Here is a 16,493-nt window from a genome sequence, read left to right on the forward strand (position 1 = left end):
CTCACAACTGAGAGGTGACTCCAGAGCATCTATTAGCACCTTTCAAAATCCAGGGCACAAATTACAGAGATCTACTTGAGACACGAAAAAAAAAAAAGTAGATGGTACAAGCTGCAATTTCTAATGAGGTATGAATGAACTTGCAGAAACTAAAAGTTGAACAATTTCTGCAAGCAGCTGGAGTCTGGAAGAGTAAATGAACTCATTGGTGAAAAGTTGCAGGCATTAGAGACAGGCTTTGAACTGGTTAAGATCCCGCTCGTCTCATACAATCGTAGATATGCACTGCTCAGAAAGCCTTTTACACCATTGAGGTTCGCATTTATCCTGCAATTATCTCCTACGAGCCACAGGGGTAGGTATCGCTGAAAAACACCCGTTTACTGTGAAGGAACACTGAGCTATTTAAACACGTTTCTTTGAAAGGCATTCTTGCCGGCAGAGAAAAAACATGTGCAATTTCGCAGAAAAGATTTTCCAGACACTTCTTAAAGTAAACAGGTGTAAAGTGATGAAAACATTTTCCTGAATGAGAAAAAGAAACGTATAGGCAGGTAAACCATGCATATTCTTTTTTTGTATGTAGAAATAAATCTGTGGTAAAAATAATCATTTTCTTTAAATTAGGCAAACCTGATTTATTTGGAATTTTTACACAAAAGACACTAAAGGCTTACGCTTATCTGCACTTCAGTGAGGTGAAATGAACTATCCATGAATCACCAGCCTCGCTCCCGAAAGACGCCTCATAGCACTGATTATGTAGATACAAAAAAAAATTAGGAACCATGGAGAATGGCACAAATAATAAATGCATACTTCTCATTAGCATAGATGCACTTAAACGTTCGCAGGTGCGCAAAGGTTACACTCTCGTAAATGTCGGAAATGAAGCCTCCCTTGGAGCAGTCTATTCGTGTGGTCTCGCATCCTATTCGCACTCCATTTAATAAGGCTCCTAAGCCACGGCTCTATACCCTGAGCGTGTCAATCACAGAGAATACTCCGTCTCTCTAATTTCATTTCTGTTCATTTGTTAGATTAATAGAGGCAGTTGGACAGTGGACTGCATCTGGGCAGAGCCTGCACTCTGACCCCACCTTCCTAATAAGCAGGGAGATGCAGAGAAAAGAAATTTAAAAAGGCTTCTTCTGTTGCTCAAAGAATAACTATATTCCAGACCACTGGTCCAGTAAATATGGGTACCAGGTAGACAAGATTTGCACTGAAGAGCCGTGTTTGAAAATGAATAGGGGACTTTATAAAACACCCCACAGATGCCCAAGTTGGTCTGTGGGTGTCTTTTTGTTTAAATCTCTCATAAGCATAGGCCCAAACCAGAGGTTTATTTCCATTCTGCAATCGTTTCAGCTAAAATTAAATAAATACAAATTAAAAGAAATCACCTCTTGAACCTCTTTTAAGAGGCACATATGAGCAGTTAGTGTTACTCATCAAATATGCTGACTCCTTATATCCCCACTATTCCCTTCATAAGGCTGCGGTCACTCGGGCTAACTGAATTAAATATTGAACAATGTCAAGTTGACCGAATTACATTTAGGAATTTTCAGGCTTCTTATTCGCCAGCATCTTATTTTCATCAGGAATGTGCAGGCTATGTCTCAGCACTCTTAAAGCATTACAAACCCAGATAAAGTTTGACAAACATTTCAATTGAACGATCCCCAAAAATCTCTTAGGACTCCAAACTAATTGAATTTACTGAGGAGTTTAAGGCATGGCACTATAATTAAACTCTCCTTCTCTTGTTTCTGCTCTTTCTCTCTCTTCTCCAGATGAACACATGAGCAAGTGACAAGGGCGTTAAATTGGAAAATTCATTTTAGTTGGGAGGGAAAAAAAAGACGGCGATTCATGCCATTCATCTACCTCTTCATGCTCTGCATGTAGATTTTCTGCTCAGTGGAGTACGCTTATGCAGTGGTGGAACTAGCAGATTTGTTTTACATGCTAGATTAAAATTCACAGAGGCTTATCAGTCTGCTTTTATTTTAAAGAACAGAGAAACTGCGTCCTGAGCGACCTGATTTTTTTCCTACCACAACAATTTCTCAGTGCAGTCTACCTAATTGCCAAGAGCAGTCTGCCTAATTGCAAAGGCACACAACAAGCTTTGCCGCTTACCTTGGGACAATAAAGTGTGCAATTAGTGGTGCAACATCTTTAGGCCTTTAACATTAAGCATCAAGGTAAAAGGTTAACTTTTTGGTCCAGTCAAGCCAGGGGGCTTCTGCAGACCCAATTTTTTTCCCAACAAGACCCAAACTGAATTTCTGTTAACAATAAATAAACAAAACAACATTAGGGTGCCAGAATAAAAACATAGACACAGGGCCACTCAACAAAAATTAGAAAGGTTACACAGCAGGAAACAAGCAGCCCTGTGGCTGTACAGGAGTGACATTAGCGTTCAGATCTTTTTTAAAACCTTATTCTTCGTGAATACTTGGCTTGTATGCAGTATTTTAATTTCTGAATGTCTGGGTTATATAACGCCAAAAACATGAAATACGAGCACAAGATACAAGCTTATCTTGTACCAGTATAAAGAAGGAGCCATTATTACTGCTTACTGTATGGAAGCACTAACAGTTGCCAAGCAGAACGGTGAAAACGACGCACTAGAACGTGTCCAAGCAAGTGTAGTTACTAACATACATTCACCATGAATGAAGATTAGTTACAAAACATTCATCTATCCAGGGCTCTCGACTCTTATTTCACTTTCTCAACTGGAATATGATTATCTTGATAATAATTAAGGGCAATAATAATTAAGGGTAATAATTAAGTATCAATAAGACCACACCTGAAATATATCTTCCTTGAATGGATGTGTTGCTCATTAACAAGCAACAGTAAGCTGTATATGATAGGAATAAATCATTAATAGCACACACAAGGAAGGCATCAAGAGTAGAAGAATTACTCTTGAACAGCTAGCAAGCAAACCTAGCCGCTGTGACTCTCAATACACGCTGATATGAACAACAATAGTTGTTTCACCCTACGCCGGTGCTCGTGGCTTAAGATGAACATTCATTTGATGCTAATTTTATTAAACTCTCATAAAATCTTCAGTCCAGCTTGGTCTGGCCAGCTCCCAGAGCCTAGGCTGAAATGGTCAAGCTGATGGCTTGCAGACTGTTATGTTCCTGCTTCCTCACTACTTAAATTAATTAACAGATTCTTGAGACTTTCTAATTGCCCTACTGGTTTATTTACTTGTTTATGATCTTGCCTTATTAGCAGCAATTTATAATATTTTTTCCATCGACTAAGAGGGAAAGAATTAATCTGTTAATTCAAAAGAACAGGGAGTCTCAGTGTCTATACTCACAGGCCATTTTATTGGGAACACCTGTAGCTTCATATCCATGCAATTGTCCAATCAGCCAATCATGTCGCAGAGGACATAAAATGATGCTGATACAGGTCAAGAGTTCACCTCAAACATCAGAATGAGCAAAATCTCTGATCTCAGTGGCATACTTTGTTACTGGGCTGGTTTAAGTATTTCAGAAACTACTGATTTCATATGTAAATCATAGTGTATATGCATACATGTATCATTTTCCATAAGTGTATTTTTCGTATGTTATTATCTTGCTTGTGTCATCCATAGAGAAGATGATAATAGGAACATTCTGGTATCTCAAATAACCCTTTTTCACAACCATGGTAAGCAGAAAAGCATCTCGGCTGAACATAACACAGTGAACCTTGAGGCGTCTTGAACTCCCCTTTACCTTATACCCACTATATGTCGTCTGTACAGTGTATTGCATTAGTCTCTTCACCTATATACTTTGTACCGGCACCAAATTCCAGTGACAAATGAACCTTTGTATCTTCTATTCGTTTAGACTGCACTGTATTAATAACTCGAACACTAAGTGCATGTGTAGTGTGCTATTTGACAGACTTACAGTTTTAGCTGCTGTGACAATATACTGAAGGACCATCTCTCTCTTTGTGCTCAGGTCCTTCTCTCTGAGTGGAGCTCTCTTATCTTCATTCAAGTTCATATCCTCCTAGAAAAGCACAGCACAAGCATTAAGAAAAGGTTAAATGTCAAGTGCACAGTAAAATGTGTTCAACAGTTCAAAGTAAATATTAGGTATTAATATGGATTAACCAAGGTCTGCATAACGAGCGCGAGTGGTGGCAAGTCGCACAAAACACCCACTAATTGCTGGTCCTCTTGTATTATATTGTACTGCAGTCAGCGAAGTTAATTAAATGTACAGAATTTTCTACCTTTAACGTAAAGACCTAACCATTCCAAACATTTGTTTTCTCGCCTACATTCCTCCATAAGATGCAGCTTCAACACATGCCAAGAGTCAACATGATAAAAGGGGAGATGAAAACAATGAAAGCGGGAGAGAAAATAATGTGATGCAAGCTCCGTCGCTAAAGCAGCGATCAAAGCCGTAGCCCTGCTGATAATAATAGCAAGAATCAAAGCAAACCTGATGAAACTTCACTACCTGCTGCAGCCTCTTAAAGTCTCTAATAGGAGGGAAAAAAAATGAAGAAAATCATTACAAGACAGGCCAAAAAAAAAAATCTATGCTCATCATACCACAAATACTACTCAGGCCAAAGTTAATTGATCAAATAACTTTGAAAACAACATTAAAACACTGCTGAAGAATTTCTTAATAGTTATTACTAGGGAATTATAGAACGGCACAAAACCAAGACGTTATTTAAGGTTTAAATTCGTAAGAAGGCATTTTTATTGCATGAAGGCTGCATAACAGTCTTCACCAGCTCCTACTGCTGCAGTTATTATTTTACTCCACTTTTATTTCCTGACACCAATTTATGGGTAAGACTTTCTCCCTGCACTGAGCCAATACACACCAGTGACAGAGAGACTGTGCATCCTTAGGACTTCTCCAACACCATCCAGAAAGTAAAAGGAATTGCATGGCATATCACAAGCAGAAATAAAGCCTAATAACAAAGCAGGAAGGAGGGAGTAAGAGAGAGAGAGACCTTTTCAAAATAATCTTCGAATCTCCTAACTGTGACTTCATCCTAATAATTTATGTCCCTTTATGATATTTTCAATGGTTTATGGAAAGTAGTCTCAGATTGGACATGGGCTCGAGGCTGGACGATTGACTCTACACCTTAATAAAGGCTCGGGTCAGTGTGGCACGGAGGAAGATGAACACAATGCAGGACTGTGTGATTCAAACACTAATCTTCCTGTCATATAAACCTGAGCCTTGTGTTGTGAAGAACTTGAATGAAAAGTGTGTAAATGCCCACACACTCAATAAGGGCCATAACGTGCCATGAAATTTGTGAACTCCCAGGTCACAATGTTAGCTTTTTAGTTTTTAATCAAATTAACACTATTAGCATGTTTTTTTTTTATGTCCTTCTCAGCTCCTCTAATTATAGCTAAGCGACAGAGTATGGCTCAGGGCTATGATTGGACAGGAATTGCATTTCAGCATGGAACAACTGAAAGTGATGCAGCTGGGAATTACATTCACTTCTGACAGGAAGTCAGCATTTAATTCTTAAAAGACAGAAAGTGATTTAAGAGCAGAAATTCCTATATTTTTAAGAACAGTCAATAGCCACAAAGTAATTAATGCTCTGCAGTGTGTTAGTTAATTCAGAATAAAGTCACATGGTAGTGCTTTCTCTACAACATTTGTATACACAACACATTATCTGTAACTGTGATTGTGCTTGGATAAGATTTCTGCTTGTCTCCTTGTGCCTGAGAAGACAGATGGGCCTTCACATTTTGGTTTTTTGGAATAAATATTCCTAACAGTCTTTACAAAGTCTCCATGATGAGACCTAAAAAAGTGGACATTTAACAACATCTGAGCAATTATTTTCAGTAAAACATGGCCAGCTGATTCCATCTAACTGCCCTGATAGGAAACACCTTAATCAAGCTTAAGTTTCAAGGCAGATTTGTTTTAATGTGTATTCAACACATTTATAATACAAACTAAAACATATGTATTCATAAGCAAAAACAAAGAGATGCTTTTAAGAAGCATTCAGGCAACACAAATGAACAACATTAGCACTTTGTTGCAATGCTGTTCTGAGCAGTTCCAGCTGTGAGATGTCTATGGTATGAGGTAATTAGCTTGTTGCAGCACTTTGGTTCAGTTTTGTCCCATTCCTCTTGGCAAATTGTCTCTAATTCCCTAATGTTATGTGGGTACCTCTGATTGACCCCCATAAATTTTCAATGGCAGACATTGGTGAGGTCATGCGAGGCCTTACTGAATTATTGTGGCTGTACGCTTGAGGTTGTTATCATGTTGAAACATCCATCTTCACCTCAGATTCAGTTTCTTAGCCAACGAGATTACATTCTCCTTTAATGAGTTCCGGTACAGATATGACTAGTAATGCTGCAGTACAGTTTACAGAGAAGCAGCTCTATACTGTGATGCTCCCACCACCATGCTTCTCTGAGGGTATTGGTGTTTATGGGATCATACGCACATCCTTTCTCCAAACATGGCGAGCTGAAATACTACCAAAGTTCTATGTTTGTATACAGAGTCTATCGTTCCAAAAGAGGTCTGATTTGTCAAACTGCTTTTAGACATACATCTACGTGCTTTTTTTCTAAACTTTTTTTTTTTTTTTTTTTTAAGCAGAGGAGTTTTGCGTGGGGTGAAGGAATGGAGATGACTGTGGAGCAGTCCATTACTTATTCCCTGTGTGACTTGTCGTCCTGCAACAACTTGGACTGGATAGATACGTTAAACAAAAACCCAGAATTTTGATCCAAGCTCAAAGATTGATGACTTCACTCGATAGACAATATGACCTGTGGTTTATGTGCTACGTTGTGCAGAAAATATACATCTAATGTGCAGTTATGACACAGCGAGCACGAATCTGGAGATGTACAGGCACGTTCGTGTATGAGAATAGTCCAGAAAGCTTGTTTCTTGATACGGTTTTATTTTACTGCATCCTGTTAAGAAGCAGTCTTTTCGTTCTCACCCACTGGGAACCTACTGTTCTCACTGCCATTTGCTGCAGAGGAGAAGAGGAAAAAAAAAGAAAAAAAACTGCTGCAGGCTGGCAACAAACGATTTATGGTCCGGCACAAAACCCGAGGTAAGGTGGATACTAATAACAAAAAACTGGCAAAACAATGCACTTTTGCTGCTGCTTTAATAATGAAGACAAAAGTTAAAATAATGCTTTAAGAATAGTCATTACCTTAATTCTGTAGGACTGAACTTACTTGCAATTACACAACTGCCATGTTGGGTATTACACATTACCACATTAATATTTACCCCAGTAAACTATATCCTCTCCTGATTCCGTCTCCAGAGGTCTAAACAAATGAATTTATTTTATGGCTTTGCTTTGTTTTAACATGCCACCTGACAGCAAGTTTCATTATATTGTGGGCAGCATGGAAGTTTCCACAGTGCGGAGAGAAAAAAACAAAAAACAAAACACGTTGCTAACAAAATGCATGGTGCTATTCACTTTGACATTGTTTCCATTAGTGTCCTAACCCTTTGACTTTACTAACCCATGAGTGCTAGATGTCACGACCAACATTTAGACAAAGTGCTGGTGAGGTAAAGAGGATTCTCAGCCATTTGAAACTAGACTGAAGTGATTTTCAACGGTAGTAAACATGCAACAGTAGTAGAGCCTTATCAGTCATTATGTTCCTTACTTTCTGGGAGGATAGCTTGACGTTACTCTCTCTCCTGTCAATCAGGGAAAGTGACACTAACCCATCATGGGCATCCTCAGCAAAATACTTTACATTTAAGAGACTGTATAATAAAGCAGCGTATTTGTCATAATACTCCTAGTAAGGTGTAATAAACATTTCACCTCAATCATGCCCACACACTCTCCTCTGAAAAAGCGGATTTCTTGATATTTCAAATCAGGAGCGGCCCCAGGGATTAAAAATAAAATAAAATAAAAAAACGCTAATCCTAAGCACACATTTTTCATAAGCTTGCAGTGCTGCTAATATCATTGCATCTGCATTGATGAAATCATGAAGACTCTCTTTCTTTCTTTCTCTCAAGGCAGCATTTCTTGCCTAATTTTATTCTGGATAAAGAATCCATAGATGTAGATATGCTTCATAACCAAATATATGTGGACACCTGACCACTGAAAATCCCACTGCAAAACCACGGGCATTAATATTGATTTGTTCTTTTTCTTTCCTGTTATAATAAGCTCTGCTTTTCTGGGAAGTCCTTCCACTAGATGTTGGAGTGCGGCGGTGGGGATTTGTGTTCATTCAGCTACAAGAGCACAGGAGTTTGAGCACTGATGTCCTGCAAATCTGGTCATCCCAAAGGTGTTCAGTGGGGTTGAGGTCAGGGCTCTGCGCAGGACATTTGAGTTCTTCCACAATAACCTTAACACACAATGTCCTCATGGAGTTCACTTTGTGCACTTAGTTCCAGGGAAGGGAAAGTGTACTGCTGCAGCATACAAAGACATTCTATACAATCATATGCTTCCAACTTTGTTGGAGAAGTTGGGAAAAGAATGACATATGATTCAGTTGATGATTCAGATGATGATCAGTTGTCTACATACTTTTAGCAATATAATGTACGTGACTTAAGTATCACTGAAAAGACAGGATTTAAAAAAAACACATCTGAGCTACAAATCAGGGTCAAACCACCAGAGTAAAGGTTGTTACAGCATACTAAGAAATGCGGTTAAAATAAGTCTGTTAAAGCACAAAGAACGAAATATTTCCCTCCCTTTTCCAATCCCTGAACTTCTTCAGCTAGGTCTTTTTTTTTTTTTTTTTTTGAGGGTTTTAAGAAGTAGTTGGAGTTGAACTCTGCTGAGACCTGGAAACCCTGCATACCAATGAAAGCCAAAGAGTTGCGGTTTAATTAGCTTTTGGTTCATTACTTCGTGCTAAATGTCTGAAAGGCTCACACAAACCCTGTCATGATTACATGTCAATTACTCTGATGAATGTTTTCATCAATTAAAAATGGAAGTCATATATTCAGGAAGCACTTATTTTTGTATTGAAAATGCTTCATATCGAGACATTACCATATCATATCAAATTTTAATGTTGTTTAGCTTTACACCCCAGCAATTTAGAAATCTTGGATGCCCCAGAACAGCCCATGTTCCACATCTTAGCACAGCTGTACCAGGGTTCAGAGGTATTGATTTACTTGTTCGTGTTTTTTCACAACTGGGTAGAGCGAAAACTGCAGACAGCATTATGTGTCTGCAATCATTAGCATTAGAAAACACACACTTAAAGCATCTTTCTTCTACAATGTCATCAGATTAGTTTTGTACAACAAGGCTTCCACACTTACCATCATTTTCTCAAAGAGAGCAAGAATCTCCTTCTCTGAAGTGATCTTGGAGGACAGGTCCTCAAACTCGGAGGAGGTGGACCACTCGCAGGAGGACTGCTTGTTCATGTGGGAAAGGTGTGTCCTCTCCTTCTTACTGCCCGGGATACGAATACTTGCAAATCGATCCAGCTGGGTTAAAAAAGAAAAAAGGAAAACCGAAAGATGTCAGGTATTACTTCTTACAGTACCGGGGAGTTTCTTAGCTCATAACCTGATTTTGTTAATCTGCCTTGAGCATACCTATAAAATTCTAGGCGTTTAACGATACAGGCTGGTCATGATTCAATTCAATTCACAATGTTGGCTTCACAATTTGAAATCAAGCCAATGAAAGTGTATGACTGAAAAGACTAAATTATAAACATTATATGTTGTACAAAATGTACTACAGTTTCACCATATAGAAAAATTATTTAAGGATTATTATTAATTAAGGAATTAATGAATCAATTTTGATTAAGATGTTGGCTGAATTAAAAACTACAATCTCAGGGGCACTGTAGATTTCAGCGGCACAGGGCTGGTGTCATTTGGAAGTTCCTGAACAGAGCTTTTTAACTATTTATAACATACAACACATATAACCCATAATTTCTTTTTCTAAAAAAGAGCCATGTGACCAGTGTGCTCTCTATGGGTGTGTCTCAGTACATGGTGTACATGGGACACTGACGACTCAGATTACTCATCAGACAGTATAAAAACCTACATAAATAAAATAATCCAAAATATATGAAAAAAAAATATTTATATCAAAACTTTGCTATCGCATAAAATACATATATTTAGCTCTATGGGATGCACAGATTGGGACCTCTGGTGTTCAAACAGTGCAACTGCATTGGATGCATAATTAATACTATGCTGATTTCTACAACGTGAACTGCATGTTTCTATGATGCAATACACCGTCACACCCTCTATAACAGAGCTGCAATGTGAAGTCATGGTGTCACTGAAATTGTTAACGGTTTAGCATCTACATTACTGATCATGTGATTTCCTCCTCGACTGCACATGAGCCAATGCAAAGTTTAAATAAAAGTTTAAATTAATCTCCACGGTTAAACAAAACCTTGTCATATGATGGAAATGGATGTCTAAGACAGAGCCAGAGCATCTACAGTGGCTCCGTAACCCTTGTTTGATTTATACTGAGGGTAGACACCCACACTGCAGAGATAATGATTTCCTAATTGAATTAGATTTGTCAGCAAGCTGTTTGCTCCCTTGGTCCCTAGTTGCACCTGCAGCGAGGTGAGATGTTATTCCCAGGTGTTGAATTTATTTTATTATATTTATTTATTTCAAGTGCTAATAATCCTTATCTTTCTGAGAAGCTTAAATTCCCAACACTTATCTTCCAGGATATTTTTTCACAGAGCCCACCAATTGTGTGCTGGTGTGATGTGGTGTGAGTTCAGATAATCAGCAATGACACAGATGTCAAATTAATGCAATATATATGGAGAAGCAAAATATAAAATTTATGTAGTATTTACATAGCAATGCGCAAAAAAGCTGGGAGTGCGGCTCGGGATGCCAGGCGACAGAATCGTCACTCTCGACAGCTTAATTTGGTTTGCAGCTGCCCTAAAGCTCATATCACAACTTTGACTGATGGCGAGGATCAGTTTAATCACACGGTTCCGTCCACGGCGAAGGACAGAGTATTTGCTATTCAGACCTCATTACCAGGAATAGATAAATAAATAAATATGGAGAGCCGGCGCCTTGATAACAGAAGCAGGCATCAGAGCACCCGTAATATGGGCTGCTCAGAAAAGATGAAGTGCTTTTCAGGGCTGTTTAGGTGTTTGTACGTCTGCGGCTCACTCGCCCACAATATCCTCTTCTTTCTTTCTCTGAAAGAGCCTTTGATGTTACTACTAATGGCTCCATTTCCTTTTATTCCTTCTATCCACTCCATCAGGCACCTCTTAAGTAATTCTGCCCGCACCTCTGAAACAAATCCACCATATTCAACCATCCAGTTCCATATTCCCCAAAAACCCTTCCATTACCACAGCACATCAAACACGCCCTAGAAATCGTCACCCTACGCTCATCTGAAAACCATATCTACAATCATTTACGCACTGGAACACAGCCTTACTTCTCGGCTCATACCATCATAATACCATACGGCCTATGTGTCCCATCCCTATATATATATATAATGATATAATGTATGTATTAGAAAAAAATGAGACCACTGCAAAATAATCAGTTTCTTATGTTTGCTGACACTGTTGACAATATTTCTCCTAAATTCAAAATATAATTATTGTTATTTAGAGTGTATATTTAAAGGAAATGACAACACATCAAAATAACCCAAGATCATGCAGTATTTGCAGAGCTTTAATAACTCAAATAAAACAAAATGCAAATAATTTGTAAACAAATTGTGTTAATGCTTTGGTTAAATAACATTAAGAAATCAGTATTTGGTGGAATAACCCCGATTTGCATGTGTTTTGGCTCCATGCTCTCCACCAGTTTTTCACAACTTTATACCACTCTTTTTGCAAAAAAGCAAACAGCTCAGCTTTGCTTGATGGTTTGTGACCATCCATCTTCCTCTTGATGACATTCCAGAGGTTTTTAAATCTGGAGATTGGGCAGTGGTCTCTTATTTTTTTTCCAGAGCTGTATATACACTATATTGCCAAAAGTATTCGCTCACCCATCCAAATAATCAGAATCAGGTGTTCCAATCACTTCCATGGCCACAGGTGTATAAAATCAAGCACCTAGGCACCTAGGCAGACTGTTTTTACAAACATTTGTGGAAGAATGGGTCGCTCTCAGGAGCTCAGTGAATTCCAGCGTGGAACTGTGATAGGATGCCACCTGTGCAACAAATCCAGTCGTGAAATTTCCTCGCTCCTAAATATTCCACAGTCAACTGTCAGCTGTATTATAAGAACGTGGAAGTGTTTGGGAACGACAGCAACTCAGCCACGAAGTGGTAGGCCACGTAAACTGACGGAGCGGGGTCAGCGGATGCTGAGGCACATAGTGCGAAGAGGTCGCCAACTTTCTGCAGAGTCAATCACTACAGACCTCCAAACTTCATGTGGCCTTCAGATTAGCTCAAGAACAGTGCGCAGAGAGCTTCATGGAATGGGTTTCCATGGCCGAGCAGCTGCATCCAAGCCATACATCACCAAGTGCAATGCAAAGCGTCGGATGCAGTGGTGTAAAGCACGCCGCCACTGGACTCTAGAGCAGTGGAGACGCGTTCTCTGGAGTGACGAATCGCGCTTCTCCATCTGGCAATCTGATGGACGAGTCTGGGTTTGGCGGTTGCCAGGAGAACGGTACTTGTCTGACTGCATTGTGCCAAGTGTAAAGTTTGGTGGAGGAGGGATTATGGTGTGGGGTTGTTTTTCAATGCTTCAGCATACCAAGACATTTTGGACAATTCCATGCTCCCAACTTTGTGGGAACAGTTTCCAACATGACTGTGCACCAGTGCACAAAGCAAGGTCCATAAAGACATGGATGACAGAGTCTGGTGTGGATGAACTTGACTGGCCTGCACAGAGTCCTGACATCAACCCGATAGAACACCTTTGGGATGAATTAGAGCGGAGACTGAGAGCCAGGCCTTCTCGTCCAACATCAGTGTGTGACCTCACAAATGCACTTCTGGAAGAATGGTCAAAAATTCCCATAAACACACTCCTAAACCTTGTGGACAGCCTTCCCAGAAGAGTTGAAGCTGTTATAGCTGCAAAGGGTGGACTGACGTCATATTGAACCCTATGGATTAGGAATGGGATGTCACTTAAGTTCATATGCGAGTCAAGGCAGGTGAGCGAATACTTTTGGCAATATAGTGTATTTTCAGATATAGTCTCAGATGGCAATCTGTATCTGTATCTGTATTTATATATATATATTTATTTATATATATATATATATATATATATATATATATATATATATATATTATACTTAATATATATTTATTTATATATATATATATATATATATATATATATATATATATATATATATATATATATATATATATATATATACATATATACACACACACGTGTATATATGGCAATCTGTCTGTCAGACAATAGAAGTGTCTGGCTCCAGAGTGTGTTCCTGCTAGGCTGTTCACATAATAAAGCTGATTATCCTATTCCAGTGACTACTCTCCCTCTGGCATTAAAAGTCTGTGTGAATCAATAGCAACCCAAGACAAACAAAAACACATTTGCCAATCGATACCAGGAAAGAAATGCCACATATTATACAAAAAAAAAAAAAAAACCAAGAAAGATTTAGAACAAAGGAGAACAACAGAGAGCGCAGAATAATAAGAGACGGCTCAGTGGGTGTGGAATTAAAGAAAGGAAGATTTAAAGCATAGTGCGCAAGAGTTGATACAGACAAAGAGTAGGAGCAAATGGAACATGAGACTGCACTGTGAATTACAAAGAGACAAAAAGAGGAATGAGGATGATTGCATCGCCAAATTCTGGTGGATTACCAATTCACGACTTGATTGAGGATTCCATCGATAAGTGGTTTAAATGAACGGGCTTCTCAAAGGCCCTCTAGAAATGTCTGTCCACTACGGCGGTGCTCCTGGCAGTTATTTTCAGTCTTTGAAAACAGAGCTGCTATGTACTTGAGTGGGGAAAGTGGCAAACAGTGTGTGTGTGTGTATATAGTGTGTACATATATAATAGTTGACTATTAACTGTGACTTTCAGCAGTACATATATCATATAGGAAACAAGTTTGAGCTTCACTAACCAGCACCAGTGATAAGTGTTATTTTGCAGCAGAGCGAATAAACAGGGCTTATGATAGTGATAAATGTTCAGCGGCAGACTGTTAAAAAGCTCCAAACTGACTTGTGTGCATGTTGCATGTTAATGGAAGGCAAGATAATGCTCTAAACACACACACACACACACCTGACTGCTGGGAATCCGAGGGTCCTGGCATTCATGCGGATGCTACCTTGACAACTACCACCTACCTAAACATTTCTGCAGACTGAGTACATCACCCTTATAGTCTCAATGAGAATGTGAGTCACGTATTTCAAAATCATACGTTACCTTATAATTTAGTTCAGTACTCAGATGGCTTAAAAATAAGTATAGCCATACACAGAAAGCTTTTATAGTCACTTTCTTCCACATTTTTATGGGAGTTCATCTCTGCATTTTAAATTTATTCTCTGAATTAATTTTATCTAACCCCTTCAGTCTAGCTACGACTATACCATGTTCCCGTAATAAAGAGACTGATGAGTCACTAGCTATTTGCCTATAAAAGCTTAAAAAGGCTAAAATGCCCCATTTCGACATTCGGATGCCCGAGAGCATCGTCATCCATTAACACGCGCACAAGTCAATTGAGAAGCTCTCCAGAAGTTGCATATTTAAATCTGGAGCTTTTTAACAATCTAGTGCCAAACCTTTTTCCATCACCATCATCAAGTCCTGTTTATTCGCTCCTATGCAAGAAAACACTTTTCACCAGTGCTGGTCAGCGAAGCTCAAACTTGTTTCACATATGTACTGCTGAAAGTCAAAGTTAATAGTCAACTACTGTGTGCAAACATAAATTATTCACTTTGAACGTATTAGCAAGCTGAAATAGCCGGCTGTTTGAATTTCATTTTTATGCAAAAGCTAATTCCGCTAATAACCTGCTAATTACCAATAACTGACTGGAGCAAACAGCAACGCCACACCTGGCATGCACTGCCCTGCACTGCTAAGGAGACTGATTTAATGTTCTGTAGTTAGTAGGGCTAGCACAATCACACTCACAGAAAATTTGTTACGTAGCTAAAACTGATTCCAGACCGGCTTCAGCTCTATCATCTGACGTTAAATTTCCTTTAATCAGGTATTTAAGCAAATGGAATTTGTATAAATGGCATTTGTCAAAGTAACTCTTTGTGTTCTCCAAAAGTATAAAAGTAAAACTAAAAAATTACTTTTTATTGCAAATCAATATGCTCTAAAGTCAATTTTTAAGTAGTATTCAAGTATTTAACTTTAGTACACATTAGTACTTGGTAGAAGCATCTGTTGCTAGGGTTCCTACCAGCTCTGCACACTGTTTTTAGAGATTTGCACCCATTGGTCCTTGCAGATTTGCTCCAGGTTCACCAGGTTGGTTGGTGGGTGTAACAGTGCCCCAGATTGTCAGAAGGATTCAGATCGGGACTTTGACTTGGCCACTATACACCTTAGGATTTAACCATCAGTTTTAACGATATAAGATCATCCCAAGCTTTAGTGTTTAGAATATTATCTTGAAAGATCCTCCGTATTTTGCGCTATACATTCTTTCTTTAAATTTTCCATAAGCCCAGGTGATGAAGACGTGACCCCAGAGCATGATGCTGCCACCACCACAGTTCACTGATGCTGTTAATTACGGTATAGCCTGTGTCAGTTTTCCACCACACATAGTGCTTTATCTTGGTCACAAAAAAAAAAAAAAAACATAACTTTACATGCTCTTATGCTCTCATATGGCCGGTCATATGGTTTCTCTCTGGCCACCCATCCAGGGCTTTTAAAATGGCTACCTTCACTCCACTCTCAGTCACTGTACTGTGGCTTCCCTCATCTTGTTATTTTTTTCTTACTTTTTTTTAGTTTTGAGTGATGGCCTCATCTTGAAGGTGTCTGGGTGGAGCGATTCGGCTTCTACTTCCTCACTACTGATCCAACAATGCTTACTGGGATATAGAACCTCTTAAATATAACTTTACAACCTATTCCTAAATTATTTTTACACTTAACCTTAGAACGGTCCTCTACATTCTCACTGCTTCCCTACAGTCTCACCGTCTCGTCAATAATCGAGGTCGTTTTTGTCCAGTAATCCGTTTCGATATTTCACAGACGAAGCTGATCCTCATTAACTATCTTTTTCATCTGGAGTTTCTGAATATTTAGGCAAGCAGGATTTTTCAACTTTTCATTTTATCTGAAATACTTGCTCACCAATAACTCAAGCGAGTTTACTGTGAATGGCTTCGTGGAACATGAGTCGAATCATTTGAATTCC

At 38.9% G+C, this 16,493-nt stretch overlaps 1 protein-coding gene across 3 annotated transcripts in view; it reads right to left on the minus strand.

Moving 5' to 3' along the window:
• diaph3 (diaphanous-related formin 3) overlaps positions 1-16,493 on the minus strand; it is a 323,559-nt gene that overhangs the window by 283,821 nt on the left and 23,245 nt on the right. For all 3 annotated transcript variants that reach the window (XM_058400944.1, XM_058400942.1, XM_058400943.1), the window contains 2 exons: positions 9,381-9,551; positions 3,954-4,058 (listed from right to left, as the gene is read on the minus strand). In XM_058400944.1, the coding sequence (XP_058256927.1) occupies positions 3,954-4,058; positions 9,381-9,551 (276 nt within the window). The remainder of the gene's footprint in view (positions 1-3,953; positions 4,059-9,380; positions 9,552-16,493) is intronic.

This window comes from Hemibagrus wyckioides, linkage group LG10 (assembly GCF_019097595.1).
Source record: "Hemibagrus wyckioides isolate EC202008001 linkage group LG10, SWU_Hwy_1.0, whole genome shotgun sequence".
NCBI lineage: Eukaryota > Metazoa > Chordata > Actinopteri > Siluriformes > Bagridae > Hemibagrus > Hemibagrus wyckioides.